This window comes from Electrona antarctica (assembly GCF_951216825.1).
Source record: "Electrona antarctica genome assembly, chromosome: 7".
Taxonomy (NCBI): Eukaryota; Metazoa; Chordata; class Actinopteri; order Myctophiformes; family Myctophidae; genus Electrona; species Electrona antarctica.
In genome coordinates, this window is record NC_136812.1 from 38,968,809 (window position 1) to 38,994,233 (window position 25,425).

General features: G+C 44.1%; 1 protein-coding gene across 3 annotated transcripts in view; it reads left to right on the top strand.

Moving 5' to 3' along the window:
- Positions 1-2,056: 2,056 nt before the first annotated feature.
- slc44a5b (solute carrier family 44 member 5b) overlaps positions 2,057-25,425 on the top strand; it is a 63,903-nt gene continuing 40,534 nt past the window's right edge. For all 3 annotated transcript variants that reach the window (XR_013790411.1, XM_079506048.1, XM_079506047.1), the window contains exons 1-2: positions 2,057-2,256; positions 24,717-24,765. Coding sequence is in view for 2 of the 3 variants with exons in the window: in XM_079506048.1 (XP_079362174.1) it covers positions 2,223-2,256; positions 24,717-24,765 (83 nt within the window). In the remaining variant the exon portion in view is untranslated. The remainder of the gene's footprint in view (positions 2,257-24,716; positions 24,766-25,425) is intronic.

The window sequence follows — 25,425 nt, forward strand, 5'->3', positions numbered from 1 at the left end:
ACAGACAGACAGACAGACAGACAGACAGACAGACAGACATTAAGGTTAAAATATAACCAATATAAGCCTAATGCAATCAAAATAAAATGATTACACTTATAATAGCTTTTGTTTTTCTGTTTTGAAGAAATACTAAATCTCCACACTGCACACAATTCACAGTTTTAGGCCTACATATTTCCAGGACGTTTATATTGCAAGGGAATATCATTTTGGTTTATCAAATTTCATATTGGTTAGTGACAGACCATTAAATTGAAATCTTATTGACTGCAACACAATTGGTGGAGACTGGAGACTTAATTAATTGGACAGTGAGCCTGATTCGCCACAGTATTAGTATTAAGGGAGACTGCTTAGTCCGAGGCAGATTTTGGTACCACCTAGGTGACCGTATTTTTATTTTATTTTATTTTGTATTCCTACATCAGAATCACGAAAGCCCCCTAGCTTGACTGTGACATGTCACTTAATTAAAGCATAATGAAAATTTGGATAATTTTGCCTTATAGGCCTATAGTTTGTCTATGGTGTGGTCACATAACTGGCGATAACTGGCATTAAGCTACTGATTTGGAAGAGTTATCATACCAAAATATAAACTAGAGACATGTAGGAATACAAATATATACATTTGCACTCCACTCCATCCACTATATCTGGTGGATGGAAAGCCTGGTGATGCGAAGTTATCTGGTGGATAGTTCATTTTATTTGCACCACCACGGTACTACCCGCAGGGGGCAACGATTGTCCGTATGTCATGTAGCCTTTTAACAATCATTAAAGTTTAGATCCCATTGCACAGAGGGGTGACAATGCTGTGATTGGATGTGGCCGTGGGAGACCATAGATATATATATATCTATGTGGGAGACAACGTTGTCTTGTTATTTCGAAGATGTGTAGATTTGGACGTGGAATTCATAATCACGCCCCAGCCAGATGAAATTACCTACCTAGGTTCCATCCTGGAGGCTAATCTTTCCGGTGATAAAATGGCCACCAACGTAATCAAAAAAGTCAATCAAAGAACAAGATTCCTTTACAGGATGTCCTCACTGGTCAACAAAAGCACCTTGAAGACCTTAACAGGAGCCCTCGTACAAGGTTTCTTCGACTATGCATGCACCTCCTGGTACCACAGCACCTCAAAGGCCCTTAAAACAAGGCTCCAGACCTCCCAAAACAAACTGGTCAGGCTCCTACTTGGCCTCACCCCCCGAACCCACCTCACCTACCTGCCCACTTTGACAGGCTGGAATGACTTACAGCATCTTGCAATGGGTCTGGTCCACAAGATTCGATACACCACCAAGATACACATGTACCTGTCTAAAAACTTCCTTAATGTTAACAAACGTAGTCCACACCCACAACACCAGAGGGAGTGCATCAAACCATGTACAACCCAGTTCGGCAATTCGAAACTGGCCCCCGTAAAATCGGAATCCCCACCCCCTTTTCCCCTCACTGTATATGTTTCTTTTCCCTTTTTACCTCCTTTATGATGAATTCCTGTTCTGTTCTTTGGCTATATAGAAGTGTCTATTTGTACGTCTCTAAATGTTTTGATGAATTGAACAAGGTGGACCCTCTTGTAAACAAGTATAACGCTTTATTGGGTCGTCCACTCACAGTTAACAGTCTTTGTATTGAGTTGTGCTTGAAATGTACTGTAATTCTGCAAACTGTTACATATACATATTTCAATCAATCAATCAATCAATCAGCCCATAGAGTAATAAATAAATAAAATAAAAGGAGGGCTGCCTGAACCAGAGCTATTGTATAACTTAAGTATAAATCCGTACAACGGTGTCGCCCCCCCAAAATAGCCGACCTACAAGCTCACAACCAATCAGTCGGTGACTTGTTGTGAGCTTGTAGATTGGTTATATTCTTTGATGCGCGACACCGTCGTACGACTAATTATATTGTGGTCAACCAGCTTGCCTGACAACCATTTCTAGCCAATCACGGCGCGAGGATCCCTCCAGGATATGGGATCACACTCCGCCCCGCCCCCTCCCTCTCGCATAATGAATGACGCTGTCTCGTGCTGTAAACACTGAGCTGCGTGGGGGGGGGGAAACCCATCAAAAAGCTGCTACTGTACATTCACTATTAGGACAGCAGCAGCATTTAAAACGCGATTCACTTCGAGTCTCATATGCAACCAATAAAACAAACACGGTGCCGCGTCTCCCGTACGAAGTGCAATGGCTAGAAAGACGGACATTCCTTCTTACTATGGTGAGTCGACTCGTCTTTGTTAAATCATGCTCTGTCTGCATTCTACTCAGTGTGTGTGACAAAGGATATTATGTTGTGCCTTATTGTTGATGTTATTATTATTATGCCCCCCCACACACTCCAGTGGTTTTGATTTATCGTTGTTGCCAACTTTACGCTCGCTATTAAAAACCCCCAAAAAGGGCTATACTGTAACAATTGATCTTATTACTGTCACTGTGTCGTCGGCTGTGTAGTGTTTTTAAACGGTTTGTTGCGCGTTTCTCGACAAAACATCAAGCCATTATATCATCATTAAGATCGTAATTCCTCCCGCAAAAATAAATTCGATTCATTGTTGACGTCTTGTATGTGGCTGTCTGTGCATAGTTGAAGGAGAAAATCAGTGCTTTAAAAGTGGACACAACAATAAGCCACAACAACAATGACGCTTTTGTCACGTTCCATACTGTAGGACTCACGATGGGGTAAAATACAGCAAACTACAACTCCAATAATACATCCAATAATACAGCCTGACAACAAGGACAGAAAAACAAAGCCCCCAGTTCTGTCGGAGACAAAGGGATTCTTGTCAGCAAGTGGCATTTGGCTGCTTTGGGCATAATGGACATTCAATCTGTGGTCAGCTTCTTTGTGTCAATTAGTCTTTTGATCATGTTGTTTATCAAAGGGGTATAATCCTTTATTACTGCCAGTCAGAAGCCATGCAGGCGAACAGTGTGTGTACCACAGAATGGTCCCACGAGGCTATGCTATGACACAAACATTGGATGCTGAATGAGGTATTTAGCCTACTGTACATGAACATATAATATTTATTCATGTCATTATTTATTTTTTACTGCTATTAATGGTTGTAAAATTGCTATATCATATAATTGTCTCAACTGCCAAAGGTGTTGAGAGTCGCAGTGATTTAAATAGGTTTTCAATGTAATGAGTCCCGGTATGCAGGGATGGTCTTTTCTTTAAGATGAGTCCCAGGGACATTTTATGAGTCCCACTTCAACGACGTTAGGAGTCATATTTTTACAAATTGCAGTATTTAATTTCATTTCATTTTATATGGTTATAATGTGGTTGTATTCGTGTAGAAAACAGAAGAAGATTATTATAAAGCTAGCAAAATAAACTAGAATAAAAAACAGTACAGTAGTATAGTAGTGCATTCCGTGAATGCAGAGGTCGTTGTTTTATTGCATCCCTTAACTCTAAACTGCGTTTTGGGATGCAAAATGCACCCTATTTTAATCTCTGCAGTCGTAAATGTCACCAGCCTGAGCCTTTATCCAAGTTGTATGGCACTGATTATTAGGTCTATAATATGACAACAACACGCCGGGCATGGAAGCTTGACACTATTAAGCTGTGTTCTTCTCACATTCACTCATATTTTGACATGTTCAATACCTACATTACCTAGTCTGTGCTTTATGGTTGTCGGGGGGTGGTGGGCCTTATAGTATCATGCCTATCATTTCCACACACTGACCCTGCATGTCACTTACTTCCCCCATGACTCCGGCTCTATGCCAGTCATGCTTGTAATCCTGTCAGTGCCCGTCCTGAAATCAACTGCAAAGGAGGAGATGCTCACTGCTCTCCTGAGGCACTCAGCCCCACATCCCCTCACTGCAGATTTTTTTTTGGTCAAACCCCAACACTTCCTCTTTAGGAAGACAAAAAAAAGACACAAGACGGATGTATTAAGGCTGAGGGCAAGAAAGCACAGTAGAGACACAGGAGAGATGCCCTGGTGTGCAGGAATTCATCTTAGCCAGCAGTGGTACATGTGAGATCCAGAGGCAACTACACCATCAACACCAGGCACCAAATTCCTCAATCCCTTTCCACAAGGGACCAGAGAAGGTGTTAATGTTTCATAGCCTGCCCCATAAATGTTGTGCTTTTATATTTACAGATTTTATGTTTTATGTCAAAAACAGCAGAGCAGATCTGTGTATATTCATTGCTGTTTTCCTCAAAGTGTGGTGTCAAGTGATGCTCTAGACTCTAGAGGATTACATAGAACATAGCAAGGATTTTTCATCAAGGAACATAATTATAGTCATTTTATACGACTTTAACAACAAAGCTAAAGGAAAATCTAGCCACTGGAGCATGAGATGGAGTTTTCGCGTTGACTGCCTGTGTTCAGGTTAGCTGCTCGATCCAATTGGCTTTCAAGAGCTTTAGTTCAGTCAGCTCGCTTTGGACATTCTCAGAATTTCTTGTGCTGTCATGCAGGCAAAGAATGAATGTCCTGCCTATGCCTATACCTTCTTGTAGGGCTGGGCGATGTGGACAAAATTAAATATCACAACATTTTAGACCAAATAGCTCAATACTGATATTGTGGGGATGGCTGCTTTTACAAAATATTTACACATAGAGGATTTTGATGAAATCCTCAGATTCAGTAACGCAGTAATGCATCAAATACATAAAAATAGCATTTTGGATCAATTGGAGAGGCTTAAGTAGGGAGATATCACTTTACTTTGATGCAGCCTTTAAAACCAGGACGAGAAGACAACTGTTGTGCCTATGCTATTTACAATATCCACAATCCCAGACAATGTATACATCACAATAATATTGATTGCCCAGACTTACCTTCTTGTTCTTCAACCTGGTCTTGGGAAAGGGATCAGTTGCAAAAACAAATTGTGCTTAATAACAAAAAGCAGACATGAATGATTTTCAACTATTCAATGCTTTTCATTGCACATTCAAATGTTTTCTACTGGCTTGGAAACCAAGACGCATGTATAACTAGATATTTATAGAACTAACCAAAAGTTGCAGAAAGTGTATGGTAGACTTAACCTGTTCAGTCAGTCAGAAAAACAGAAAATACTTCATAATCTTTTTTGGACAGGTTTGTGAGTAACAATTTAGATATGAGTTCCATTCAACACAAAATGGTGAGCCGGGCACACTGTTAATTAACAAATGTATCGCATGGGCGGCTTCCCTAAACGTAGCATTTTTCCACTGCAGCAGCTTCACAGAAAGAGGAGAGCTTTGGTTTTGAACCAAAGACTCCTTTTGGCCTCTCTCTGTGAAATTGCAGTCAGAGGATGTGGTGATTCAAATGGCTCACTTTGCCCAGGATCAGGTACAACCGTACAGTACCATACAGGCCTTTCAAGTGTCTTTGTGACATGAGTAACGTGTTTGAAGTATATGCCAGTGCCTGCTTAGTAGATTGAATGAATATGAACTGTATTCAATGCCTTGAGGTAGTAAAAATACCCTCAGAAGTTTATGTTTGCACCAAGGATGTCATTGGATTGTCTTTGCCTTTGGAAATTTGGCCGTTAGCTGCCAGGGCGCTTGGAGGCGACAACAAGGACTGTAGGACATGTTACATTTACAATGTGCAGCATGACTAGTTGGTATTTGTGTGTGACTTGAGGACTGACTGACATTGACAGTGATTTAACCCATTTCCCGCCACCATTAATGAATCCCTCGATAAGGTACTGCCAAGGTTTTATCGCACGTAACACTTACTTTGAATAACCAAATATCCGTAATCGCATTTTACTACGAAAAAATCCGTGTGTGTTGTCATCACTGGTGGTTGTTCTCTCGGTCGGTGGTGGAAAAAGTGGACCGCGAGTATCACAGCGCCTGCTACAGGCCGTTGAAAACGCTTGTCTGGGCCAAATCTGCCCCCTCAATGTCAGTTCCGAGATACAGGCCTCTAAAGACAGGGCGGACAATGCAAGTGGATGCGCGCGCATCTTCAAAATGCCATTGTGTGTTTGTGTCCCAGAGTGTTGTTGCGGTAGCAACATCAGCTAACGATCGAAACGGATCAAAAATATATTAAACAATTCAAACCCGAGAAATTCACGTTTGGCGGAGAAGGAAAAAAGAGTAGGTTCTCGTGTTCCATGTGTTCGACGGTAATAGGGACTTTAAACAACTACGGCAGTCCGCTCCGGCAACCGGAAATAGATCAGTGCTCGATACATAAACCTGCTTGCCGTCACAGCCCTTTCTACTACGGCAGGACCTACACTCTACAACGCCATGTCATAACCATGTTTATTGAAATTAGCTGTCATACATTTACACCGATTGCTCCATCACCTCTCTTATGCTGTGTAATGTGTTGACATGCTCTGAATGAAGAAATAACACTAATACCATATGTCATATTAACCATGTTTATTAAAAGTTTTTAGAATAACACAGATTGCTCCAGCACCTTCCTCTTTCCACTGCTGATCATGTCCAGTGCATGTAAGAGTTAAGCAATATCGGCAAGTTAGCTGACGTGCGACAGGGTGTTTAAAAAAAATCACACCCGGATGTGATTTCACAACTGGCCTTTTCTGTGCAGAGAAAATGACCATGGTTGCTACGGTCATCCAGTTCACCCGGGTGTGATTTAATTACGTCAGAAATTATTTTGAACATAGCAACCATGCTCATTTTTTTCTGCACACAAAAGCCAGTTGTAGGAGTGGTTTACACCACTCAAAAAGTGTGTATGTTTGACACATGCTGCATAAACGCGTCACCATGGGAACCAATGTCACCGTCGCTGACGGCTGTTAGCTTAGCGATTTTGACAGATTGCGTCATAGTTGCTTAAAGTCCCTATTATATACACAGGGGGACCGGCTACGTTGCCGGTTAAAGTGTTATTCATAGTCTGGACTTTCGGTGGTGAGGTGACCACCGAACTACAACATGACGTCACGAGCCGCGGTGAAGAGCAAACCACCGCCCCAGCCCTTCTCTCTTTTTTTACTCACCACTGCTCAACGTTATTTCAGCTCCGGTGGTCACCTCACCACCGGAGCGTAGGTTTGGTTTGAGACTGAGATGAACTAGGTGTTTCTGTCTGTCTCTGTCTCTGTCTCTCTCTCTCCTCCAGCCTTTATTCTGGCCTTAACAGAATTAGCCGTTTTTTGCAGAGCTCAAAATACATTGCAACACATTGCGAGGTGAGCTTGTAGATCTGCTATCTCTGGCGAAGAGGTTTGGTGGAGAAGGAAACGGGAGCCAATTCAAGTATAGAGGGTTTAAATGAGTAGTTCACCCAGAAAATGACTTGTTTTCTATCAATGACATTTACAGACCCCATGGAGATTTTTTTATTTTTGTTGCATTCCTAAGCAAATAATTTGATAACCGGCTGTGCAGAGACTCAAAGAAGACTGTCTACTCTCCATAATAATTTGTGCGGGACATCATGTTCACCTTTTCTGTCCTTAATGCTGATACTGTGCTTCTTTTAGAATATAAATTACAGGCTACATTGATTATACATTAGCATATTGTGTTTTTTATTCACATTTCTTTTTCTTTGATTATGTTGTTACCTTTCTTAATGGACATATCGGCCGGTGTTGTTGTTGGCATTAAGGTCGGGTCATATCCACCCCACTCTTTGTACAAAGCTATTTAAATCCACACCAAAGCCAAGTTGAGCCCATCACTGATCCAGAGGCAGCCACTGGTCTTGTTTCACTGAAATACAGTGACATGACCAGAGGCACCCGCAGAGTTGGACAAGGTCACAAAGCACCCAGACGTCATTGCTTCCACATGTCAGCTTGCAGCAGCAGCAGCACACTGGCTGTCATTGCCTGACACTCAGAAAATACTAACACTCATCAGTCAGTGAGGAGAACGCCCTGGGAGGGCAAGCCCACCCTGCCCACCCGTTGTACATATAAAACCTGGGCTGTGAATACAGCGCTCAAGTTTTACTGAGGGGAGTCAAAGTGTGTGTGTGTGTGTGTGTGTGACTGACTGTGTGTGTGTGACTCAGAGAGAGAGACTGTGTGTGTGTGTGTGAGAGAGAGAGACTGTGTGTGTGTGTGTGTGAGAGAGAGAGAGACTGTGTGTGTGTGTGTGAGAGAGAGAGAGAGAGACTGTGTGTGTGCGTGCATGGTCCACGCACGCATGCACGTGTGTGTGTGTGCATAATGTATCCCAAATACACCAGACCATCTGCTAATGGTTGGTCCTCAGCGACGCAGCTAAATGAACCTACAGCTAAATGAACCTACAGATAAATGAACCTACAGCTTAAATGAACCTACAGCTAAATGAACCTACAGCTAAATGTACTCTGCAAGTCTTTAGAGGCTGCAGCCCTCCCTCAGAGAATAAAAAATCACACCTGTGTGAACTGAGCGGTACGACTATACTGTAATTGTTATAGTTACTGTACTGAACTTCTTAACTACTGGTACTGTACTACTCGTACTGTACCCAGTGGTATTGCAGCTGTTTACATACATACAGTACATAGGGCCCGTGCTCATACATAGACAGACAGACGTACTGTACTGTGTACTGTACTCTTACTGTACTGTCTATACATTTATTGTAAATAGTTACAGTGCTCAGTGTGAAGCTCAACAGCAACACTTATAGGCCCAGCGGTATTGCATCTGTTGAGGTCTCGTACTCATACATACATAGGCCTCGTGCTCATGCACACAGACACACAAAATTAGTCATCGGAGTACTTGCACTGCTCAAAAAGAGAATATTGAAAGAAAAGGTGGAGGGGGTTGGATATGGAAAAGCTGTGGAGGAAAGGAAGGGCAGGGAAAAAAGATTGGCTGAAACAACATGTAAAGAGGGAGTGCTTGTGGTTATCTATCCATGATGACTTGTATAGTATGGAGAAAAGAAAGTAAGCCATCTGGAGCTTTTTTTGGGTTGGGGGGGGGGGGGGGGGGGGGGGGGGGCAGGAGTGCGTGTAGATGTAGACACAGAAGTGCACTGCACCCAGTCCATATAAGGGGAACTCTCTGTGTGCGCGCACGTTAGTGTGACTGTCTGTGTGTGGGTGGCTCATCCGATTCAGCAGTGAAGCCTTGCCAGTATATCTCTGCCCTAGACCCACGCTCATGACCCTCTCACTCTGTCAGAGCCTTGCTGTCCTCTGTTTCTCCATGGCAATGACCTCTCTAGGCAGTAAGCAGCCTTGTTATGAACGTGCCACTCTAACTGAAACGCCTTTTTTCCAATCCTTTGTTCTGAGCTCTGTTCTTGCATGGCAACCTCAACATAAAAGGGTTAATCTCTCAGAGTCTCTAGGTCGTCGTCAGGCTAGCCCTCCATCGTCGCCTCCAGTCAGCCCGGTTCGCCATACATCTGGCCAGCTCGTCTATACGTCCACACTACATATGTTAATGTAGGATGTCCTCGAGAACAGTACTCTTGTGTTGGGTCCCACAGCACCAATTTGCTGGCTGGCAGTTCTTGATGTCTTTGGCAGTGTCCTGCTAGTCTCTATATATTTTTCATAAAATAAAGTAAATTGTTTACCTGATCACCCGTCAATTCACACAATGGTGTTTCTTTCCTCTCTCTCTCTCTCTCTCTCTCTCTCTCTCTCTCTCTCTCTCTCTCTCTCACTCTCTTGGGCTTGGGGTCTATAAGGATATTTCCACATGCCTTCGTGTTATTTGCGGAGCATCGTAGTGAGCAACGTAGGAGTCGGACCACCCGGCTAATAATATAGTGTTTAAATTTAAATTGTGGTGATTTCCGAATGTAACTCGGTTTTAGTTAATCCACGGTGTAATGAAGGACTCTGATGTTGATGTCTGATGGACTCTTTGATGTCAGAAGGACCCTTTGATGTTAACGAACGACCCTTTGATGTTGACGTTTAAGGACTCTTTGATGTTTGATGTTTACTAATTGTTCTCTTTGATGTTTAACTAGTTGGGTCATCATGACCTATGTGAGCCAGTGTGACCTTATGTGTGTTGAAGCACTTGTTTGATGTTTTGAGTTTCCAGCATGTGTATTGCTTCTTGGTCTTGTCTTGACCGCGTCACCATCTTTTCGCTCCTGTAAGGCAACACATCCATTTGCCAGAGCTGCTGCACATGATGAAGGAGCTCATCATTCGGTGACTTGGTGGCTATATGGAGACACTGCTGTGGCTCAAGGTACTGGCGGACAACACTGGTAGGCCCTTGAATAGTCCAGCCCAGCCTGGTCTTCACAGCAGCTGGTCCTCCTGGGGGTCCCAGACGGACCGGAGCAGTTGGGGTGATTAAGTGGGGGTAGTCCGAACCAATGAGGACCATGGGATGGGCTCGGTCCAGCGTTTGAAGGGGAAGGCCTCTCAGGTGCTTATACTTACGCTGGAGTGTCTCTACGGGCTGTGAGTGCTCCGCCAAGCCCAGCTGATCAGCAGTGAAGGCTCTCTTGATCTTGAACGTATTCTGTGGTTGGCTTGCAGGGGAAATGGAGAAGGACACAGACAAACCATGCAGGACTCTGAGATCTTGGCGCACAGTCCTCAAGGCAAGGGCCTCTGGCTCTCCTTGCAGTTTAAGCACCTTAGCAGCCGCTGGTAGGAGCATGGTGCGTTCCGATCCGTCGTCCAAAATCGCGTATGTCTCCATAGTATGTTCTCCATTGTGCAGCATGACCTTGGTCACCTTCAGATGTACCTGACTGCAGCCGGACTGCCTGTCCAAGTACAGCACCTCATTGGCAGTATTTACCAGGCAGGAGGTGTCCACTGTGGCAGGCCTCTGGTTGACGTCATGGAGAACATCCAGATGTTTGCCGTCACATTTCTTGCACTTGGCCCTTAATCTGCACTGTGCAGCCTGGTGGGTGCGACAGCAACGCCAGCACCGTCTGTTACTCTTGATCCAGGCTTTCTGCTGCTCAGTTGAAAGCTGGGGGAACTTAGTACACTGGTTCAGGTAGTGCGGTGCGTCCCCACAGTATGGGCACGGCAGTATGACTTTTCCTGGTGTATTGGCACTAATGGCTGGGGGGTCTGAGACAGCGGTGCTACATACTGTCTGTTCGGCACCATGGAGGACGGTGGTGGGTCTGCCAGACCTTGAATCCTTCTGCCTGTCCCTCTTCGCCTCAGTGTTTTCTTTGCCCTCTCTGTGTTGAGGTTGAGACTCATAACCATACTCCTGAATCTTCAGCTCGAACTCCAGCCAGTCTGCAAAGTGTAGCAGAGTAGGGACACCGACATGTTGGGGGAAAATGTACCTCATGAACTCAGATCTCATACTCTGGGGGAGCTTGGACATCAATCTAGTGACGTGGGACCCACACTGTAGCTCAATGCGGCCTTTCGGTCCAAGCTGGTCGAGCATGCCAACCAAGGCTCTCACTCTGAGGGCAAAACATTTGAAAGCACCTGTGTCTTGGCTACGGATGCTAGGGGCCTCCATTAGGTCGGCAATGCGCCTTAACGCCAGCTGGTGGGGTTGCCCATAATGCTCTGTTAGAGACGCCATGGTGTTTGTATAGGGCGTTGCAGAGTTTGTGTACGAGTCAGCGATGAGAAGTGCTTCTTCGAATTTGAGATGATCTACCAGGATCTGATATTTGAACCTCTCTGTGGCATCCTTAGGGAGGAGGTTCTCCAGGGAGGTCTTTAGTCTGGCAAACTCACGGGGGTCCCCTCTACTGAAGTCTGGGATGGTGGGTTGAGGGCCCCGGTACACGTACTCTGTGTGACGGCTGGGGTAGAAGTCCTCATGTCTCTGGTCATCCGGGTGGCCTCGATGGGTAGGAGCGGGGTAGGCCGATCTATGTAGGATGACTGGTGATTCTGAGGAATGGTGTGACCCCTCCGACTCAGACTCGTATGGCTCACAGTACTCAGGTGTTGGGGGTCTGGGCACTGAGGTCCTTCTCAGATTCTTAAGGCATGTGGTCAGCTCTGCCACTAGGTCTGTGGGCAGTGTGGTAGTGGGTACAGGGGGTTTGGTGTGCATCACTGCAGTGGATAACTGACGCCTTGTGTCCTCCTCCGCTACTGGAGGAGGGGGGAGTCGCCAGTCCCCATCTTCCTTCCGTGCTGCATGCACCGACCTTGTTGGATAGTTAGCCATGGCCTGTAGCGCTGTGCTTGGTGGGCTGTATGGAGTGGGGGGAGGTGGAGGAGGATAGATGTGTGAGCTGTATGGCGTGGTGGGAGGAGGAGGATAACTGTATGAGGAGGGGGGAGGGGGAGAGGGTAGGCCTTGCCCTCTGCTGGTATTCATCTGCCTTTGCATGTCAATGACAGTGAGTTGCAGCCTCTGGTTATCTTCTCTCATCTGTCTCAGTACTTCCAATATAGCAAGTGAAGCCTCTGGTTCTGCACGGGATGACAGTGGGTCTGGGGTACTGTGGTGCTGGGGTCCCGAGTACACTGACTCTCTGGGGAGCTTTGGGCGAGCACCAGCCGATGGGCTCCACTGATCGGATAGCAGGGGGGTGAGATATTGCATATCAGAAACCCTCTCCTTACTATAGTAGGGCTCCTGCACGTATTGGGGTTGCTGAAGGGGGTACTGGGTTGAGGCAGCTGCAGCTGAGGGGGGTCCATCGGTGATAGGTCTCCCAAAGGCGGGCAGAGAATAGTCAAATTCAGCAAGCCATGCGGGCGCACGCACCTGGCGTTTGGTGCGGGCGTCGGCCGGCTGCGTAACTCCATTTTTGTCGGATGGAAACATCTTCGCTCTCTCCACAGCAGTCACTTTCAACATCAGAGTCCTTCATTACACACGGTACTTTTCCATTGCAGGAAGGGACATTGAAAAATACATGTACATGTGAAAATTTAATTAATGAATAGCCTAAAATAAAAACGTATTGTATTGCATGTGCGTTTGACGTGACAGAGAACCTTTTACATTTGCCGGAGCACAGCAGGCAGGTACGAAAGCTTGGATCTGGCCAGCTCCGGCACAAATTATTTCCTGCACACAGTCTAGAGACTTGCAGGGTTGGTTTCAGGGTCCAGGATTCGCTGCCATATAATTGGAGAACAGACAATACCGTTGCATAGAAGAAGAAGCTGAGTTTGATTTGTCAGGGGAGGTTGGAGTTCCATACACTAGCCATGAATATATTTAAAAAATGCTATTGCTTCTCTTTAGACAGGCTTTTCTTGAGTATGCACCCAAGAGAGATGCAATGGAGACGTGAGGAGTGAGGACAGGTGGTGGTCATTCTCTTTCTTTTCCCAGAGGCATCTCCGCAGATGAAGACTTATTGAAGAATTATTGTTAAATATTATATTAGGAACAAAAAAGTGATGTTATTAACCGGCAATACCATAATCGACAGTTTCTCAAACGGGTTTGTAGTCCAGCCCACCAACATTAAGTTGCAACCAGAGGAAGACATGAGCCATCAATGCCATGTTACCAATTCTGTTTTCCTCCATGGATTAGCACAAATCAGTGCTTCACGAAATATAAATGTAGATACACACAGTCTTCAAATTCAACGGCCTGTACTGAGTTGGAAAGGAACCTCTTTAAACTTTCTGTTTTTGTATTTTTGTCGTATATCTTCCATAAACCCACTGTGCATTTTTGCTGTGGAGGTGCGAGTGCACCCAAAAAGCCCTTCACTCAGGTCTAAGTATTTATGAATCAGCAGAGGGAGTAAAAAAGGTAAACCTTTCAAATGGCCTCTCTGGCCCACCCCATTTAGAGCACCTGCAGTGTTCGAGCTGTTTGCCTGACCATGGCATGAAAGAGGCCTGTGTTTGACAGTGGAGCCAGGGTACACTGGTGCCTGTGTCTGTCTGTATACTGGATGTGTTTACGGAGACCAGTTGAGCATGGGAAGAAAGGGGGAGACAGCGTTGCAGAGGAGAGCAGTTCTGATACTGTAGCAACTGATGACAATATAGTGCGTATATGTGTGGGGGAAAGTAGTGCAAATGTTCAGATGTAGGCTTTTTATGGATTTTACTAGTAATATACTATACTAGTAATAAAGAATCAAGCAAGAAAACACCAACGTCCACCAATCTAAATGATGAAAAATGAGGCCCTTGCAAACGTGAAGCGAGGAACGCAGGTGTTGTTGCCTGGATCAACACAGGTCTCCTCCAGATCTGTTGAAGAGGGGCGTAACAACGCAAGCGTAAACAGAATCCAGGTCTGGTGGGTCACGGGCGTGTGCACGTAACGAGCACGTGCGCAACAAATTCACGGGACCGCGCTCATGTAAATATGCTTGCGTTGTCGCACCGCGACTTCTCTGAGCAAAAACGCAGGTCTCATTGAAAATGAGCGTTTTATCGCTCCCCGTTTGCAAGGTCCTTAAGGCAGACTTGAAATTAGTCACGTATAAAGGATCATACCACACCTTTGTGATACAGCATAACAAAGTGCAATACATGCTTTATTGTGCATAGAGAGATCTTGCAAACGTCATCACCCAGTATGGTGTTTTTTGTGGTACTGTACTTACTGTCTATAATCTTTGTTGCCGCCTCTGCTTTGCTCCATGTTGTTGCCTTGCGGAGCCAGAACAAGAGCTGAGCCAGTATGACTATGACTCGAATTGATGTATGGCAGCAAGTGATCTAGATTTGCCCGGGTGCAGTGAATCAGTTTCAGCAGTAACTGCACCCATAACTCCTGTGTGAAGTCTATGCTGCTATCAGGGGGGGGTCTACGGAAAGGAGATAAGTGTGCAATTCTCTCCTCCAAAATGAGAAATACAAACTGATGGGAAAACAGCTTCTATGACTTCCCCCTGAAGCATTGAGCTTTATCACTCCATTCCGGGTTGTAACATTTGTGACTAAATTTGACTGAGGGATCATGTCATATGAAAGCAGGGAATCATAGCTTCAAATTGACATATTGGTTGTTCAGTTTGACCCACCAGTTTTGGAGATGTGGCTTATAGAGTAATGTCTTGCAGAAAACAGCGAGTTGAGAAAACAGGCTTGAAAGGTTCACTTCTGTGGTCTCTAACATCACACCTAGCTACATGTTTAAGCATTTATTTCATATTTACATGTCGATTTCAGCTCTGACACTTATTTCAGTCATGCTCTAGTATGTGAAGAGTCTGCCTGGGCTATTAACTCATTTTTGAAAAAAAAAAAAAAAGTTTTTCTCCTCTGGTGAAAAGCTGGAATTTGCGCGATGGCAGTCTCTCAGTCAAATCTGGTCACATTTGGTACCGTTCCCAGCAGTGGCGCTTTGAAGTACATTCTCTGCCACTCAGTCTCACGCTTAGACTCACTGGAAGGAGGGACGTTTGGCAAAGCACCTTGTCACACATCCTTACTTCCATTCAACACCCGGCACTTGATTGCCTCATTTGACCTTCATTAACTACAGTGTGTCACAAACACACATAAAGCTGTAAAGTCAGCCTCTGTACATCCATATGTCTGTTACTGTGGCAGACTAACTGCAGATGCAAATGCGATTGGCTAGTACGGATTACTGGCAAATGCTTTGTCTGAGTCTGATGTATAATTCCCTTCCCAGTCCAATATCTGTGCCTTCAGACTTCAGAGGCCAACATGATTGTCCTGTTTTATGTAAATCTGTCATGGGAGGACATGACCGCAGCATAGATTATCGCCTGGGCATTCATGATATTCCTGAGGTTGATTGCTGCCCAGGCGACGTTTGTTGACCGTGGGAGCCGGGGACGATTTTCATCCATGCTTGACGCGTTGATTTCCACAGCGAGGATGATGTAACAAGTTGGCCTATGGGCCAGATATGCAGATCTACAAGAACCGAGATTGCCTTGTACATCTGCTATTTCAGCTGTTTCTGAAATTGTATGAAGATCTTTCAGCATATTCATTGATGCAGATGAATGGAAATGATTCTGACAATTATGCAAAAACTAATTGTGATTATCTCAAATAGTTGTGATCAGGCGATTCTGTAATTAATGTGACAGGCCACCTGTGCTGTCACACTACTTTTCCATGTGTGCAGTGTCCAAATAAATACATCCATACAGCCTGTAATGATGGAATGACAGTCCTTTATTATATCCCTTCCACCCATTGCCCTGTGCCTTTTCAGACATGCACGCAACCCCAACACATTTTCATCACATGCCACAGACAGACAGACAGACAGAGGGCATGACTACTGATGGGGGTTTGCATTCTATGAACTCTATAATTGCGGCTAGCTGTTAGCATAAACCCCAGTTTCAGGTGCCACCATACACGTTCACTTTAAAAGACACTCGCTACACACACTTGAGTATCATTGGAACAAGCACACACTGTAAACCTTTCGTCAGAAGCTTTTACATGGCGGCAGCGTCGTGGTACAAAGGCACAAATTAAATCCGAAATTTGGATGGCAGAAGATCCACCAAGGACAGCTGTCCTGGAGTCCGACTTATGGAGGTTTGAAAACTGCTTTACACCGTGATTATATTGTCAATCCCATAGCTGGAGCGTTGGGGCGTTGCCATAGGAACCGGACCAACGTTAAACGCTGCGGTGGGACTCAACCATTATATAGACGGAGTATACATTGGGGTCCGTATATATACGGACCTGGGATATGACGCCCCCTAGCGTCGGGGGGACATGGGAAAGAGAGAATTCAGCACACTTTCTAGTTCTGGGAATAAAAGTACGTCACATAATTCATTATTCAAATAATTTAGGCTCCTCTACATCGTCAATCCAGGTGGTGATATGTCGTGCATAACAGAGAAGCAGTCAGTCCTTCAGGAGATTGACTTTGTTTTGACAATATGGAAAGGGCACACAATCCCATCTCATTTATAGCATTTTATAATTAATAAATGGTCCAGCATTTCCCCAGACACTTCCCAGCCACTTCCCCTCCACTTTCCCTCCATCATATAAGTTTGTGGTCCATTTGTGGTCTTTTGCAGGTTCCAGTCGCCTGACTTATTTCTGATGAAATGAGTACAATGGACCACAATGGAAACAAGCCCCTGGGGCTTTTTGTGTTCTCTTTTTAGCATAGTTTAAAAAGCAGGTGGCTTGCGCACATCCAGTTCCTTGCTGGTGCTGGACAAAATGTAGATACATACAGAGAAGTGCGCACACAGTTTATTTTGTTAAAACACCATTGTGTCCTGATTAGAATGGTGTTTTAACCAAATAAACACTGTTGGAGCAAAGACTGTGTGCGGACTTCTCCTTTTAGCATAACCTTTGACCTGTACTGTTAATTATCATGTTAATATAGTATTCAATCAAACTCTGACTGCCCATACACGCCAGGGTGGCACTACACCAGCGATCTTTTTGTTTTGTATACATTTTGTTTTATCAATCACTTTCTCAAATTAGCCATTTGTTCTGGCCTGCCGTGCCATAAATGTGTTAGGAAAATAAAGTGGCCCGAGGCCAAGCTTATACTTGCCAACCCCTAAGTTATCTTATCTCCCACTTGGGCCCTTTATCATATTATAGGACTGGGTATGTGTTGAAAGGCAACATTATAGCTCACCACAAGTCCAGTATCGGGGCAAAGGTCACGATTACATCATATCCTGTTCATTGGTTATTAAACATGATGCTCTTGTCTTGTCAATAGAGACGTCAGTTAGTGTGGGACTGACTGTCACTAAAAGTTATCTTGTCTCTGTGTTCCAATGGCCAGGCTTTTTCCAAATGTTGTTGACTACAGACACTCATTCAGCCTCACCACCGCCAGCAACGCACATCCAATTCACCTCTATTATTATATCTCTCTCCCCATCTTTCTACACCTCTCCCCAACCTCTCTCTCTCTCTGTCTATGTCTCTAACTTCCTCTCTGCCTCTCTCCATCCTCTCTGTCTCTGTCTCTAACTCTTCCTCCCTCCCTCTCTTTCCCCCTCTCTCCATATGCTGGTGGACTGCAGTGCAGTCTAAACAGCGGTGTCATGCGGAGCCTGGTGGTGGCCCAGCAATGCTGATGAATGTAGTACCTCCCGTGCCCCGGAATCAAATGTGTTTTCCTTTTTTCTTTTTACCGAATTGCACAATACAGTACATTAAGGTTTGTGGAGGTAGTCAGGCATCACAGCAAATGACAACATTTAGTCATTTGTATTACAGCGGTTGTCGAATAAGCAGATAATAATAATTCTAATCTTTATTGTCCTTGAGGGGATATTTGTCTTCACAGATTGTCAGTGGATGCTCAGATTCAAAATGTTACTCCCTCAGTTGGTGTCTATAATTTTTTTGCTTCTTTTTTTCTCTTGGTGAACAGAGAGTCCCTGCAATCCTATATTGTTTTTCATGACTCTCCTCTGTCATTTTGTATTGACAGCTTCAATGGGGCTTTGTCCAGCCTAATGACTGCCCTGGTTTATATAATGGCAGCAGGGGGAATGAGTTTACTGTTGTCCAACATATTGGCTAGTCTATAGGGCTGAACGATTATGGCTGAAATGGCAATCCAGATTATTTTATCTTAATATTAGGTATATTCACGATTATTGATGATGATTACTTAATGCCTGTGTTGCTTATTGTGTTTATCCGTGCTATATCTCATGGTCTGCAATGTTTTGTGTGATTTTACTTGAGCCTGAAAGACGGGGAGATGAAGATTGGTTAACATTTGGTTATCAACCCTTGTGTGTAATGGGGAAGAGACGAGGGCAAGGTGGGCAACAGCTGACTACATTTGTTTAGTTTGAATTATTAATTGCCATAAAATCCTGATTTTCGAGTAATTAAAAAGCCTAGGCTGGTCCCTTATCTCAGTGTAATGGCTCAGTGGAGGGACCACTGAAGCAACCTCCACGCCTCACTGCAATACAATCTGTCATCTCACCACTTGCTTTCCTTTGATCTCAGTGTGATTCAGTGTGATCCACCATATGGACCATCCTATTTTTTATTATAATCTGGCCCCACACTCTGTGTGTGTGTGTGTGTGTGTGTGTGTGTGTGTGCGTGTGCGTGTGCGCTTGCGTGTGCACGCTTGCGTGTGCGCGTGCGTGTGTGTGTGTGTGTGCGCTTGCGTGTGCGCGTGCGTGCGCGCGTGCAGCACGGTTCAGAATGCCAAAGGGGTTCTCCATTAACACCGAGTTCCACCTGGTGGACGAAAGTGGTGGTGCTTGGGTGCCACCGGATCAAAATCTGTTTTAGTATGACGCACGTCCAGTTTTGGCTTCCACTTTGGATGCTAAATTATTAGCGTTAATGCTAGCGAGCTAAAATAGGGCAGTCCTTGCTTAGAAAACGCCAATGTTCCAATCGTTATCACCGGATAATCACAAATGACCTCCGAACATCGGCGAATTGTTCAAAACCACGGACAGCGCCGTAGTTTCCGAGAAAAGAGCGTGCAAAGGCTGTGGCTAATACAGGGGATTAATTTATAGGACGAGTATACCCGTCCTTAGGATCCAATGTGTTAAGGCTTGGATAATAATAATTCATGACAGGTGGGCTCTTGTTACACACTACCTAATACACAGACCCCATGACGATCAATGAAAGTATTTTTTCATATAGCTTCCAGCTAGCCTGAGCTCACCCTCGGCGATGATAGCTTTAATTAGCTCTTATGAGAGTTACTGTGAGGCAGGCAAAACCTCACCTACTTGTGCTGTCGTTTTCATAGAATGTACAGGTACTGAACATTATATTCTGATCCATAGGGCTGTCCCAAACTCCTTTCTGGGGGGCTTTGGAGTTTCTGAGCATTGCTTTGAATTAATTTGAGCATTTGTATTGAGGCGAGGAGGAGTTCGAGCTGCACTCAGTGCACTGCTCACATGGCCGGTGTGGATGCTGTACTCCACCAACGGGCCCCCATAACTCCTGCTGCTGCTGCATCTCAGTGCACAAGATCCTGGCCAAAGTCTCCAAACCTATAGTCAGCATGATAGCGGAGAGGTTACAACTTACAAGTGAGGAAAAATCATTTGATGTTGGAGTTAAATGGGGGTTTTAGGGGGGGTTTAGCTCTGGTCCATAGCCTTACTGATCTTGCTGCCGTTGCATTTAGGCTATGGAACTGATTGGCTTCCTGCCTCGCATGAAATGCAGACCAGCCTCTCTGTAGCGAAAATAAAAATAATGTTAATACCTACTCACCAATACAAAGACGGGTTGTGTAATTAGAAAGCCTAACTTTCATTAGTGGACGCACTCTGAGACCCCCAACACACGTATAAATGCACTTTTTGGCCAGAAAGGGATTTGGTTTTCACCGGAAAAAATAATAATTGTAGTTACTCCACTGCACCCTCTACCGATATTGCCAAGAGAAAACCCTCAGAAGATTTTTCCTTTGGGTGAAAATAAATCTCTTTCTGGCCAAAAAGTGCATTTATACGTGTGGTGGGGGGCGTTCACTAAGGAAAGTAGGCTTTCTAATTACACAACCTGTCTTTGTATTGGTGAGTAGGTAAAACATTATTTTTATTTTCGCTACAGAGGCTGGTCTGCATTTATGCGAGCCCCGTAAGTCGACAGTAACATAGCTCTAAATGCGACGGCATTAGAGCTATGGACCAGAGCTAGGGGGGGTAAAAAAAAAGAAGATATATGTGCGTGCGTGCGTACGGGTTCTGTCACTATGACAATACTGTCGATCAGTGTTCACATGTTAGCCAATAGCCAATGAAAACGGTTGCTAGACTGCAGATTCGTCACACAACAGGGTGTGATTTTACTGGAACTGGGTTGGAAATTCCAACGCAGTTACAGCAAACCATGCTACCCTGCATAGCATTAGTACTTTCAGCACAACATTGATCTGAATGTATACAGGCTCTTATGTAAAAAATGATGTGCCCAAGTCATATTATGGTCAACGTATTCACGATAAAAGAGTACAGGAATGACACAACAATGTGGTATTTATTTACCATTCCTGGAGAGGTTCAGAAGGAAAATGCAGCCCCTTGCGGCATCTTATTTTGGGGTTTATTGTCTGCTGTTGAAGATTGAGAAACTTTCTTCCATGCCAAAAAGGGTTATGGTTAGGTTTAGCATCCTCACAGAAATATGGGCAGAGTTGGGGCTAGACAAGATGAAAATGGCAATGGCAAAATACTTGTTTTGTTCCTGTCAAATATCTTTTCTAGAGTAATTCTTTCCCAGGCTGAGATATAATTTGTATCTCATGACATAATTTGCTGGCATGACATCACAAATGGCAAAGGACTTACCACCATCCTCTTTTGAGGGGTGCTAGCCCTCCAACGTCTGGCTTTTGGAAATTACGTTATATGGCAGCCAAGTCTATGGACTTTTTTGAGGGGTGCTAGCCCCACATTACGTGCTCACACATACACACACACACACACACACACACACACACACACACACACACACACACACACACACACACACACACACACACACACACACACACACACACACACACAGTTATAGGCCATAATGTAGCACCGCCATGGGGCTGATTTGAAGAATCTGCGGTGAAGGTTCTTCCTCGGTCTACTGCTCCACATCCAGTGTAAAGCGACTTACAGTAGCTGGCTAATGGTGCATCACAGATTAGCGGAACACATAATATCACATGATATGATGCATGGTAAAGAAGAATCACACGTCTTACACTGGATTGGAACTTGTCCCCATTCATGGCATGTTTAGTGGAAGGGCCTAATAATCCCTTGCTGCCTGACTCACTTAAAGTGCACACACGGGCTTGCCTTGAAGTCTCTATGGTTTGTCTTCAGCTTAACGTCAATTAACACCTGTGATGGCATACCTCATATGCCTCAAATAGAAAGATTCAACTGTAGAAATGAATTAATTTAGTCAGTTATGAGTACGATTAAGCTGTGCTGCTACAGAATTATGCTACAGCATATAAACATCTATAACGTCTACTCTATATTATGTTCAGTATTACTTTTTTTTGTATACATTTTTATCCCATGATTTTGTAACCCATTTTTTCACCCAGTGTCAATTATCTAATGTAATCCTGGGCGCTACACTTCCTCTGCCAACCTGGGGGGGCAGCGGACTGACCTCATGCCTCCTTCTATGCATGAGGAGTCCAAGCTGCTTCTTTTCACCTGACAGGGGAGAGTTTCCCCGGCCGGACGTAGTGCGTGGAAGGAACACGTTATTCCAACCAGTTCCTTTCCCCTCCATCAAGCGCCCCGGCTGGCCAGGGGGAGGTAGTTTAGAGACCAGGATTACTGCATGTTTTTGTGAGGGTACAGTGGCGTGCACAGATAGACACTAGGGGGTGCTAGAGCACCCCCTGCCCTTTTGGCAATGTGCCCTTTCAAAACCCATGGTAACATTGATCAATTCTTGATAAAAAGCTTCTAATATATTATTTAGGCCCCACAATCTATAAATCTCACACTATTAAGGCAACCGGCCGGTTCCACACGCTGCACAAAGTGCCCTTTTTTCCCACTTGAGCACCTGCCCCTCTAAATGTCTGTGCACGCCACTGTGAGGGTACATACCCCAGGGGACACGGGGAGAACATGCAAACTCCACACAGAAAGGCCCTTTCGCCAACCCCGCCTCGGGTATGTTCAGTATTACTGATAATAATGGTTAAAGGGACAATGGGTTCACTTGTATGTGTGTTACTATGTGCCTCAACAGAGTAAGATAAAATAGATAAAACTAACTAAAATAGATAGACCATACAAGTTGTCTATCTTTGGTACATTCCAGCCTACATAGTGGAATAATAATGAGTAATATAAAAGGGTGCTCTCCCCTAAATCATTTATCTTTATTGCTCTCGTACCACAAATGCTGCAGTGAGCACCTAATTCTTTGACACTTTGTCCTTGGCTGAGGAATCCGTGCACTTAACCCAGAAGATTGCCCATTTTTAGAAACCAAAAAGCAAGTGACTGGCTTCTGACAGAAACAAATAGCTGTAGTGTAGTGTGAACATAGCTATTTATCTTGAATGGAACACCTCTTAGAGTGTATAAAATACCTTTTCCGAAATACTTAATGTTGACCTACACATGCAGGGTCTTATAAAACCATGCCATTTTTAATTAATGCACCTATCAAAACATAGATTGAATGTTCTATGTATATGGTTTTCTCATGCCAACTCTTTTATATATGAACATGTGTAGTAGATTGGAACTGGCATTTCTATGTGTAGTACTTAGTTTTATTGCCTACTTTGTAAACCATTTTCAGATTCCATAGTAACCCGTAGGAAACTAGGCATACACAATTTCATGCATTTGGGACCGGCTTACAGTACACTAGTAATTTTATATCGGTCGGGGTTCGATCCCTGGCCAGGTCATACCACCAAAGTTGGACCCAGTGCCTCCCTGCTTGGCACTCGGCATCAAGGGTTGGATTGGGGCTGCTTCAAACTACAGACACAGGAGATAGGCTCCTGCCCTATGGGCCTTATGGCTCGGTATGCTCCATGAGTGTGCTCCAGTTGCTCTCAGATACACCGTCATTCACCAATGTATTAGGGCAGAACAATAAGTGCAACATGAACTACTTAAATATCTAATTATTATTATTATTTCAGAAAAGAGAGCAGGTGGAGCGTGTCTGTAGGGGTGAGGTACATTTTGAAATGAGTATAAAGCCCAAACCACACCAATGGGTTGTGTCGCATGGTGACCCATCAGTGTGGTTTGGGCTTTATATTGTCTTAGTTCATATTTGGTCATGAATCAAGTACAATATTAATTTCACCCTTAAATGTATAGCCTACTAAAAGGACCATTCATTTTCACATAATTAGCTCACTGTGTAGAAGTCATACAAGAATGAATCATAATCAGAAAGATTGTCACACCTTAAAAAATACTTTACAGTAAAAGAAGGGTGAAATTAATTTGCCAGGGCTCCTCAGGGCTTAGTGGCCTTGTGGTTAGAGTGTGTGCTCCTCTATTACGCTTGTCATGCGACCTCAAATACTAACTACATTTATGCATGCACACAGATGGGGTGATTGAGGATCTTGCATGTAGTTAGTAGTAGGGTCAAGTGGGGACGCCTTCCTCTGAGCTCTGACCCAGATAAAAAAATTTAGATCTGTCTGATGATTTATTGCAACCCTGTATGCAATAGCATATTGTTTTGCTCTTTGCTGCTGCTTCTCACTTCTCAGCATGTTCATCACATTTCAGTGCAGTGATGATGTGAGACCTATACCAGTATTTATTTTTTCAGGGCCCCCAAATGAATATGTATTTGGCCACGGAAGATCTGAAAATATTTTGTGCCATACAAGATTAGCATTTTTCCTCAATCCTATATTAGCTGACTCACATATCCATAGCAATTTACAATCTGTGTGTGCAGATCGTAACTCTAAGAAAGTATGTCTTGCTCAGAGACTGGTATCTAGATTGATTTTAGGATATTACCATTATGGGACGTTACTGGAACGACTAATCCACGTTAGTGTTGTGTAAAACATGCCGTAGTTTGCAATGGGTTTGCAAAGTTTTATTTATAATATTATAAATAAGCAGACATTCTGTACAATCTTTAAAAAACAACAATGGAGCTCACACAGAGCACCGGGTAATGTCTAGTTAGCACAGTTTGATTGATGTTCTCTCACTGATCGATCACTGGTATGTCAACTGAGGTTCACTTGGTTTGATGTGTTTGTCTATAGCACTGTGCTGCCCTGTGCCGGTGTGAGTATCGTATTCAAATGCTACATCACAGGTTCTCCACGTGGCTAATCATGCAATTATCTGCTAATGTCTTACAGGTGAGCCGCGCAAGTTTGACCCAACCTTCAAAGGACCAGTTCATAACAGGTATTGCATACAATTTACACCAACATTTTTGAGCTGTGCACACAGCCCCTTTAAATGGCTGTGTGTCCATCTGTCTGTCTGTCTGTTTAGAGTAGGACCTATTGACCCCTTACGACCTATTGACCCCTGCAGATGCCGGGGTCAACTGCAGCACATTGAGAGATGACAAATGACTTTTCGTAATAATTTTTCGTAATTAATTCCTACATTTATCAGGGATCCAAACCCTGTAACTCGGTGAGTGTGCAAATGGAAATATATGTCATATTTGTGACCCAAATGTACAAATAAGTGCAATATTATTCTGAGACGGTACAAATGGAAATATACAAATACGTGCTAATAATACTCTGTACAAATGGAACCAAATGGACCCTATACATTTGGTTCGATTTGTACCCTCTGAGTTACAGCCATTGTAGTGGTCCATTTGAGTTCTGGTGGTCCTCGGACCCGACATTGAGAACCAGAACTGTTGGTGACTTTTAATTTGTCAGCTATAATTGTGTTTCTTATATTCAGGTTCAGGTTGTATGATTTTGTACCGTAGCTGTTTCAAAGACTTCCATGCTTTGTGAGGGTTGTTCTTATTCTCTGCTATTTTCTAATTAAGAAATCTGTCCATGTCTCTGTCTTCACAAGCGACACGACACCCTTGTG